Source organism: Elephantulus edwardii, unplaced genomic scaffold (assembly GCF_000299155.1).
Source record: "Elephantulus edwardii isolate Elephantulus edwardi_28Jun2011 unplaced genomic scaffold, EleEdw1.0 scaffold00201, whole genome shotgun sequence".
Lineage (NCBI taxonomy): Eukaryota > Metazoa > Chordata > Mammalia > Macroscelidea > Macroscelididae > Elephantulus > Elephantulus edwardii.
Window position 1 is genome coordinate 4591078 of NW_006399951.1, and position 10734 is coordinate 4601811.

General features: G+C 43.8%; 1 protein-coding gene across 1 annotated transcript in view; it reads right to left on the reverse strand.

Annotated features, from left to right (window-relative positions):
- Positions 1–7453: 7453 nt before the first annotated feature.
- The window catches only part of LOC102859365 (Bardet-Biedl syndrome 2 protein homolog), a 27256-nt gene continuing 23975 nt past the window's right edge, over positions 7454–10734 (reverse strand). Inside the window, exons 16-17 of the mRNA XM_006897112.1 lie at positions 8385–8533; positions 7454–7560 (exon numbers count right to left, since the gene is read on the reverse strand). Coding sequence (XP_006897174.1) covers positions 7454–7560; positions 8385–8533 — 256 coding nt within the window. The remainder of the gene's footprint in view (positions 7561–8384; positions 8534–10734) is intronic.

A 10734-nucleotide genomic window follows, 5' to 3' on the forward strand; every position in this document is an offset into this window, starting at 1 on the left:
AAGACTTGGAGCACTTACTGTAGCCTTCAATAAGGATTGCATCACAACATCAACAAAAATACTCACCCCTGGACCATTAAGCAATGTCATGACAGATGTTGAAAGGATGAAAGTTGTGAACAACTTCATTTCACTTGGATCCACAATCAACTCCTTCAATAGCAGTAGTCAAGAACCAAAAAAAAGTGTGTTGAATTGAGAAAAATCTGTTGTACCGCTCCAAAACACTACAGAGCAAAGATGTCAGCTTAAAGACTAAGGTGTGCCAGACCCAAGCCATAGCCTTTTCAATTGTTTTGTATGCATCTGAAAATTAGGCAATGAATAAAGAAGACTGAAGAAGAATTGACGCTTTTGAATTGTGCTTTTGATGACGAGAATTGAACATACATACTGTGGGCGACCAAAAGAACAAATCTATCCTGGAGGAAGTGAAACCAGTGTGTCCAAATTGACAAGAGGAAGTAAAATTGTATTTGCAGATGACATCTTATATATTAAAAAATTCCTAAAGGCTCAATAAAAGTATTACTGTGTCTAAATGACTGATTCAGCATGTGGCAGGGTAACAATATCAATACACAAAAGGGGGAATGCTGAAAGCAGAGCATATCACAAAGATATCTGTGTTTTATTGTCTATGCAAAGATATTATAATGTATGGGTCATAAATAATAATTGATAACATTGGGAGGAATTAAATTAACATTTAATTGTGCACAGAATCTCAAAGTACCAACTTTGCTTCCTCTGGTTTCTTTGTGCCCACCCCAGCCAGAAGCTACCCACTGGTCCAGTGGCCCCTAATCTGTCTCCTCCACCATGCCAGCAAACTCAGAGTCCATGGCCCTACTCACCCCTCCTTCCCAGACTGCCTGAGCATCTGAGCAGGCCAAGGGGGCCATGCAGCATGGGGCTGCCTTGCAAGGCTGAGGTGGTGGCCGGAAGAGCCCTTCTCTTCACGGAAAGCAGCCCCACCCCGTCTCCCCTACCAAACCACTTCCCTGACTTCCGGAGCAGCACTCACATAAGGGCTTCAGGGGCCCCTCACCACAGCTGTCCCCGGAGCCCAAGCCTCTCACTTAACGTCACTCACTCCTTCCACAAACGCTTGTCCTCGGGATCCAGGTTCTAGGTTGAGTAGCAAGAGATCACAGGGATGGAGTCTTGGCACACGGCAGGCCCCAGGCCCCCAGAGCCCTGTCCTTCCACTGAGATGGTCCACCAGGTTATCCCCTAACTGCTAGGATCCCAAGTCCCATCTTTGCTCAACCCTTGGCCAAGCAGCTCCTCTGGAGTTCCTACGGCCTTCTTCCTGGTTGTATGATTTGACTGATTTCGGTTCCCCAAACAAGCCCCACCTTTTTGGCTGCAGGCTCCAGAGTTTAAAACTGTTGCCCACCCTCTAAGATATCTTGTCCACTACTTCAGAGCAAGGCTCAGCTGCCTCTTCCCGGGAGAGACGCCTGGTCCCCTCCCAACAGGGCTTTTGTGTCTGCCTGAGCTTCCAGTGTCTGGCTTGACTGCCACAGCCTAGGGCCTCATAGAGACGAGTAGGAGCTACAACATGTAATAGAAATGGGGGGCCCTTGGAGAGATTCATTCCTTCTGTTAGGCTTCGCTGAGTACAACTCACAACAACCCTTTGAAGAACAGATGTGAATGCTGTCCTATCCGCTGGTCCACATCATCTCAGACGCACTAGAGCCCACTGCAGCACTCTCTGTGTCCATCCCTCTGGTTGAGAAGCTTCCTCTCTTTTGCCAATCCTTGCCAGCAGCAAGCTGTCTCAGTTTTCTAAGACAAAAGCTGCCCTATTTGATTACCCAATAGGGTCAGAGAGCCTCTCTCAACACCACTTCAGACCCTGCTCAGCCCACAGCCAGGCCAGACACATCTCGGTGTGATCATGGTTTATTCTCTGGACAGGGGACCCTGCCTAGTCCGGATCTCTCAGACTTACACCCACCCCCAACCCCACTGTACCTGGCTCTTCTCTGGGATTCCACCTCAGCCAAGCCAGTTGCTGCACCCCAAGGGAGAGGACCTGGTCCTCCATCTTCACCCCCTCAGGCAACATCCAGGCTCACACATGTGATGTCTCTCTCCGCCAACTACCTAACGAAAGTGAGCTACGTCAGGGACCCACAACTTCCTCTTCTGACCTCTGCTGCAGCAGAAAGGCTAATACTGAACCCTCTGCTCATTGCCTCTCGTGTGACAGTCCCCCTCCTACAATCATAGAAGAGTCTTCAACAGGAGTTAGTCGTTCAGGCTGCTGCTCCAGTCACTTCAGGGATACTTGTACCTTTTAAGCAGGAATAATTATGGACACACAGACACACACACACACACACACACGTACCAAGATCTTCAAGAGAAGGCTAGAGACTGCTGTTCCAAGGCAAGGGAATAAGGCATCCTTGACAAGCAAGTCATAGACCAGGCACAGGCATCTCAGCCTAATTCTGCTACACTTTGCCTTAATGGGTCTGTTTCCTTCTTCAACTCTGCAAGGCTCTGAGAGGAAGGCTGGGGGACTAAGACTGCTAAGTGGTACAAAGGAACTTGGGAGTATTCAATCCCAGAAGGACTGAAGAACTTTTAAGTCCTGATCTGCGTGCTGGTAAACTGGATGTAAGGGAACTGTTGTTGACTGCTGCTGAGTGAGCACGACTCATAGCTGGCCTATGAACAAAAGATCTGAAGTCCTTCTACAACTATTGAAATTTACCAAAGTTCATAGAGTTTCCGGAGGCATGTTGTTTAGGAATTGGATGCCACTCCTGCTTCCAAATAAGGGAACTAGGAGGTGTCAATCCTAGGAGGATCGGAGGATTGAGTTTTGTTTTAATTTTTTAAAATTTTATTATATTTTGTGTGTGTACCGTCAAATCAGATCTGACTGGTACAAGAGGAGATTGTTCCTCCTTCTCCAGCAGAGGATCTGGTGGATTCGAACCTCACACCTCTGGGACTGCAGTGCAGCTTCTTGCCATTAGGCAACCAGAGCTCCCTTAGGATTGAGTTTTTAAGTCTTGATCTGGGTGTTGGTAACATGGTTATAAGCCTAAGAAATATCACCACTTTGTGCACTTAAAATTTATGCGCTTTATTAGAAGTTAGAAGGAAGAGATATTGATAGGTACTTGTTTATTCAATTGACAGATTAATCAACAGTTAATTAAGGGCATGGTGCTGCGGTGTTCTACCGACGGTGGAAAATGCTAAGGCCCGGCCTGACTCAGTGAGTAAGAGACCACATGTGGCCAAGTGAGATAACGTGCACCGACAGTGTGAGGGGAGATGCGTGAGACAGAGCCTGTGGGGTGAACAGCAGTGAGGAAAAGAGGAAGCATCACTGGATGTGACTGGGGGCCTGCTGAGTGGGTCATGGAGAGCTCTAGGGTCTGGAGGCTGTGAAGGTGCTGGAGGTGGGACGAGGCCTGGCCTCAGAGGAGACCTCAGCTGCAGAGTGAATGACGGCTTGACGAGGCTATCCAGAGAAGCTGCCACACGAGGTGGGAGGTTCCCCAGAAAGCACAGGAGCTAACAAGGCCTGGAATAGCCAGCGAAAAGCATAATCTGATCAAGAACACCAAGCCCAGCACAGGCGGACTATACAAAAACAACAAACAAACCACAAAACCAAAACCATAGGGGAGCTCTGGTGGCCCAGTGGCAAGAAGCTGCACTGCAATCCCAGAGATAAGCGGTTCGAATCCACCAGATGCTCTGCCGGAGAAGGAGAGGCCATCTCCTCCTGTACCAGTCAGATCCAATTTGACGGTACACACACAGAAAATAATAATAAAAAAAATTAAAAATTAAAAAATATATACAAAAAAACCCAAACCAAAACCATAAAAAAACCAGCAACAGTCCAGCTGTCTGTCACTCTTGCTCTGTCACGCATGTTCCAATAGAACTCAGCTCCCCAGGGGGGTTCAATTGCTATGATTTTTTGGAAGTAGACTGCCAGGTCTTGCTTTCAAGGAAATTTTGGGTGAATCTGAGCTTCTAAACTTTCAGATATGTAGGCAATCCTTATTTGGATGGTCTGGGGACTCAAAAATCCCTGCTGTTGGATCATAAAGAGGGAAAGCAAGCCCAGCCTTCTCATGCAGCCCTCTGTCCGGCACCAGCTGCCATCTCTCTCCCCCACCCCCAGCTCCTGAAGCCTACCATGAGGTCCCTGCTAGCAGTACCTGCACACCCCAACCACCACCAGGGCCTGGCACTTAGGCTACCATTAAACGGAACTAAGCATTCATAGATACATCTTGCTACGTAAGTGAAAAACTGGTGGTTCAAATCCACCCAAGAGGAAAAGCCTGGTAATCTACTTCTGCAAGTGAAACAAACCCCCAACAACAACAACAAAAAACAAACAAAAAAGAACAAACCCATGACAACCCAGCCATTGAAAATCCTATAGAGCACAAATCTGCTGAAATATCTGAGGTCTCCATGAGGCAGAATTAACTCATAATACTGAGGGATCGTTTCCGATTATTCTTCTAACAGATTTGTCTGGGGTATTCATCTTCTAACTCATTAAGTCTAGGCTAAATTTCTGCCATTTCTTTTCTTTTATCCTTCCCATGCACCTTCTGTAATTTTAGTCTTCAGATTCTGAATTTCACTTTGTTGTTTTTGTATTGCTTCTAATTTTCCAATTATTTTACCTTGTCTAGTGTTTTGGTCTTGTGGTTGTTTGCTTGGGATTTTTTTGTTGTTGTTGTTGGTTGGGTTTTTTTTTGTGGGTTTTGTTGTTTTTTTTTTTAAGTTCTACAAGGTCCCAGGAATGGATGGAATACCAACTGACATATTTCAGCAAACAGATGCTGCCCTGGATGTGCTCACCAGGTTTTCTCAAGAAATCTGGAGGACAACTGCCTGGCCAACTAACTGGAAGAGATCTCTATTTCCATTCCAAAAAAAGGTGACCCAACAGACTATGGAAACTATCAAACAGTATCACTAATATCACTAATATCACATGCTAGCAAGATCCTGCGGAACATTATCCATAAAAGACTGAAACAGTACATCAGCAGAGAACCCAGAAGTGCAGGCTGGATTTAGAAGAGGCCATGGCACTGAGGACATCATTAACAACATTAGATGGATCTTGGCCAAAAGCAGAGAGTACCAAGGAATCTGTGTTTCATTGACTACGCAAAGGCGTTTGGTTGTATAGATCACAATAAACTGTGGCTAACCCATGCTCATGCGAAACTTATCCTTGAACCAGGAAGCAGTGCTCAGAACAGAGCAGAAAAACCACTGCTTGGTTCAAGATCAGGCAAAGTGTGCATCAGGGATGCATCCCATCTCTATGCCTTTTCAATCTATACACAAAACAGATCATTAGGGAGGCTGGGCTGTACGAGGAAGAATGTGGCATCAGGATTGGAGGAAGGTTCATCAACAACCTGCATTATGCAGATGACATAACCTTGCTTGCTGAAACTGAGGAAGACATGAGGCATTTGCTGCAAAAGATTAAGGACTGTAGTCTTCAATATGGATTGAAGCTCAACATCAAGAAAACAAAGATTCTCACCACTGGGCCAACTGGCAGCTTCATGATAGACAGAGAAGAGTTTGAGATTGTTAATAACTTTAGCTAGCTTGGCTCCACAATCAACATTCTTGGCAGCAGCAGCCAGGAAATCAAAAGACAAATTGCATTGGGAAAGTCTGCTGTCAGAGACCTCTCTAGAATATTGAAGAGCAACGACATCAGGCTGGAGACTAAGGTGTGCCTGATCCAGGCCATGGTCTTCACAATTACTTGCTATGCATCTGAGAGCTGGACAGTAACTAAGGATGACAGAAGGAGTGATGTTTTTGTAGTACTGGAGAAGAGTGTTGAACATACTGTGTGGACTGTCAGGAGAACAAAGAGGTCTGTGCTAGAGAGGTTGAAACCAGGCTGCTTCCTGGAGACAAGGATTTTTAAGCTCCATCTCACATATTTTGGGCATATGGCCAAGAAGGAATAGACCTTGAAGAAGGACATCATGCTTGGAAGGATGGAGGGACGGCACAGGAGAGGAAGACCCAGGACGATATGGGTTAACTCAAAAACTAGAGAAATGGGATTAGGTCTGTTGGAGATAATGAGATTGGCTCAAGATAGGGCAGGGTTCAGAGCTAATGTACACTGAGCCGCTATGAATCGCAGGCAACTCAATGGCACCTAGCAACACTTTTTCAGTGTTGAGCTACAAACCCAAAGGTTCAAATCCACCAGGAGCCCTGCAGGAGAAAAATGTGCTATCCCCTCCTATGTGATTTCATGCCCCCCAAACCCACCAGAGGGTCAGCTATGAGTCAGTTCGAACTTGGTGACAAGGAGAGAACAAAAAATAGAGTTTATGGACCCCTGGAGCTCTGCTAGCAGTAGCTTGGGAGGCTGTGTGGTCTTAAAGCAGCAACTCTGAAGGCTTCACTTTCATCGTCTGTACAGTGGAGATACAGGAGCTGCCTCTCACAGCTACCGTGACAGGATGGTAACACATAACCTGCCAATACCATATAATGAAAAGGACCGGTCATAACAACAGTTCATTTCCTCTGGGAGCCAAGATCTAAGTGTTTTTCACGAACTGATGTTGTTTCATTCTTATCAGTATAATTGCAAGAACAGTACAAAGAACTCTCCTATTCTTCATCCAGATTTGCCAATTGCTAATATTTCGCTAAGGTTTTCTTGTTTTATGTACTATTTTATCTGTAATATTTGAGGGGAGGTAGCTTATCTTTCACCCCTAAATACTCCAGTTGTATTTCACAAGACAAACCATTACTCAGATATTTCATTTTGATATGATACTTATGCAATATTCTAATTGGATCAACCTTTCCAATACTGTCCTTTACATAATTCTTTTTTTCAGTCTAGGCTCACATATTGCATTTGATACTATCTCTTTGGCCACCACTTATCAGTTTGTTGTAGTGGCTTTCAGTGATTGAGGAGAAGGTAGACAAATTGATTATCATGCTTTCTTCTCCACCAAATAACAATGGTTCATGCAATTAATTCTGACATGGCAGTAAATTTCATTATCAGTCGACACAAAGTTAGATATGTTTAAATTTTAATGAAACAGCATATGACCTATTTTAAAGTTACAACTTTAATTACAAGAATACAAAGATGCCTCTATACAATAACTTTTTATATAGAGAGAAAAATAGGACTTTGAAGCCCTAAACTTTCAAAGGTCCTTGCCCTCCTCTGTACACGCCCAGTGTTCTGCAATGTGTCCACTGATTTAAAGTGCAAACATTTTCCAGATGCAATGCTTTGCCTTTCGCGTGTGCAACTTGCTCAGACTATTCCACTGTAGCACCTGGGCTAATGAGGACACAGCCCAAAGCAGCCAAGATTATTAAGAAAACAGATTTCCAGAAACTTCACTTCCTCTTCTCTCCTCTGCTATGAAGATGCCGTCCCCACTCGCATTATTCTAAACAAAGTGTTGATGTTGTTGCTTCGAATTGCGTCCCGGCAAGCAGTGATCACCTGGTTCTTTGGCTTTCCAACTGTGTGAGAGAAACAGCAATGAACGTGATCTAAAGGACCATGAAAGGTAACATTACAAGTCCAGTTTTAGAACAACACAAAGCTGGATTAAAGCATTACGTGATGTGCAAATATAACTGTTTCACCTCACCTCTCCCTGAGAAAGATAATGGGGGCTTTTATGAAACCCAGAGGCCATCTCAAATCCAGAGACTAGCGGTCAGTCTGACAGAAACTGATCAAAGTCCCTATCTATCAGCGAAGAGGATTCTTCAAAGGAGGTCAGAGGAAGCACTGACCCCAACCGGCAGAATTCTGGTGGATTTCTCCAGCTAGAGCTCATCCTTTTGGGTTCATCTTATTCTTGCAATCTCTCCTTCTAATAAGTGCTCTGAAGGCTATGCATTTCCTCTTGAGTGCTTTCCTTTAAAGAACACAGCAAGCTCTGAAAAAGGAGGCTACAGGTTTTCTTCCTCTTTGAAGTCTAACAGCCAAACCTATAGTCCTTGGGTTGCTTCCAACTCATGGTGACTCTTTCTCTCCCATGTTTCTAAAATTATATATAAATCTCATCAGGGTGGAACTGCCTCACCTTTTCCCTGCAGAACAGCTGGTGAATTCGAACTGCTAACCTTTTGGTCAGCAACCAGTCACTTAATCTACTATGTCACCTAAAACCAAACTGGAGGCTCACTGACTGAAACTCACATGGCTGGTGTCAACCTGAAGGGCCCTTCACCTTTGTAGGCTACTCTACGCCCCAATATAAAATCTCAGCTAATGCTTGCATCTTCAGGAACTGTCACTAAAGAACCTCCAAGAGTAGGACTAGGAAAACACGTACCACGCAGACGGCCTGCTCTTTGTATTGCTTGATTGACTGCTTTGAGGTTTCCCAGCAGTTCTGTGTGATTGTTACAGCGAATTTTATATCCATTTAGTAAATCCTTGTTGAGATCATAGAGTTCCATGTAACGACTCGCCATTGTTTTCCTGTGTAAACCAATAGAAATACAATCATCATTCATAACAGGCTATGTGTTCATTAAACCAGGTTCACCGCTGAAGTTGGCTTTAACAAACATGGAAATCTTTTTATTAAACAATAGTTTTCATTATTTCCACATAGTGGAAACAGTGTTAATCCATTTGGTGGAGGGTCTTCGTCCACCGACCCACCACCTTTCCAACTATGATGACCCTTTCCAAACAATGGCCCCGCCTAACAACACGCCCGAAGTATGTGGGACCACGATCGCCGTCCTTGCCTCGAAGGAGCACATGGTTACACTTTCTCCAACAAATTGTGTTCTTTTGGCAGCACACGGGATATTCAGCATTTTTCTCCAGCACCAGGACTCCAAGACATAGTTTATTTTATTTACTTTATTTTATTTTATTTTACTACTTTTTGTGTGTATATTATCAAACTGGATCTGACTGGTACAGGAGCAGATTGTCCCTCCTTCTCCAGCAGAGCATTTGGTGGATTTGAACTGAGCACCACTGGGATCGCAGTGCAGCATTCTTGCCACTAGGCCACCAGAACCCCAGACATGGGTTCTTCTTGTTATATTCTTACTCCTGTCCAACTCTCGGATACACAGCAAGTGACTGGAAAGATCATGGCTTGACTCAGGCATAAAACTGCCTTTAAACTGGCATCATGGTTCTTTGGAGGGGTCCATGAAAGTAGACTTTCCTAATTCAGACTCTCCATCTTTTGATTTCTTGACTGCTGGTACCAAGGGATTTGGAGTGTGGAACCAAATAAGATGAAATTATGGTCAATTTCAATGTCCCCCCCATCTATCATGATGGTGCCTCCTGGCCCAATGGTGAGGATCTTTGTTTTGTTGATGTTGAGATGTAAAAATACTGAAAGCTGTAGTCTTGATCTTCTGCACCAAGTGTTTCAAGTCCTCCTGAATTTCAGCAAGCAAGGCTGTGTCATCAGCATGACACAAGGTGTTGATGAGTTTTCCTCCAATCCTGATGCCACATTCTTCTTCGTATACAGTCCAGCTTCTCAAATGACTGGCTCATTATGCAGATGGAATAGGTGTGGAGAAAGGATACAGCACATCTTTCCTGATTTTAAACCATGCAGTGTTCCCTTGTTCAGTACGGACAACTGCTTCTTGGTCTAGGTATAGGTTTCACATTAGCACAATTAAATGTTCTAGGATTCTTATTCTTCTCAATGTCAGCCATAATTTGTTATGATCTCCAAGTTTCAAATTATTTCTTACTTCATGAAAAGGACCTATTAAACAGAATGCTTTTTTAAAAACATTCAGCTCTCTAATTTATCAATGTGTTTTAAAAGGGCCAACATTAAAAATACAGTATTACTATAAAATTATTAAAACTTTAAAATGGATAGTACAAATGCTGGCGAGGATAACTGCAACTCCAACTGCCAGACATCACTGATGACAATGCAAGACAGCACAGCTACTCTGGAAAATGACTTGGCACATATGTTTCCAACAGAACCTATCACAAGATATTGTCTCCAAGAGAAATGAAAACATGTCTGTTAAAAATCTATACATGAATGTGTCACAGCTTTTCCACAATCATCAAAGCCTGAATACAACTTAAATGTCTATCAAATATTGAATGATTAAATAAATTATGGTGTAGTCATGTAACCAATGCTGCAGAGCAATAAAAGGAAGGAACACAAACACAACACAGATGAATCTAAAAGGCATAATGGCAAGTGAAAGACATCAGAGTTAACGGTGCACATCCTGGATGGTCCTATTTACATGACATTTGGAAAGAGGTATAACTATAGGGATAAAAATAATATCGTGGTTGCCAAAGACTGTTGTTCTTGCCATCGAGCCAAATACGACCCACAGCGAGCCTATGAACGACAGATCTGAACTCTGTCCCAAGCTGTGCCATTCTCATCATCTCAGATACACCTGAGCCCAAAGTCACTGTGTCAATACATCTCATTAACAGTCTTCCTCTTTTTTTCTGACTTTCCACCTTTCCAAGAATGCTGTCCCTTTCCAAGGAATAGCCTCTCCTAGTAACATGCCCAAAGTATATGAGATAAAGCTGCATCATTCTTGCCCCAGGGAACACTCTGGCTACACTTTCCCCCCCAAGACAAGGATATTTGTTCTTCTGGTAGTCAATCGAATATTCAGTACTTTTCTCCAACACCACAGCTG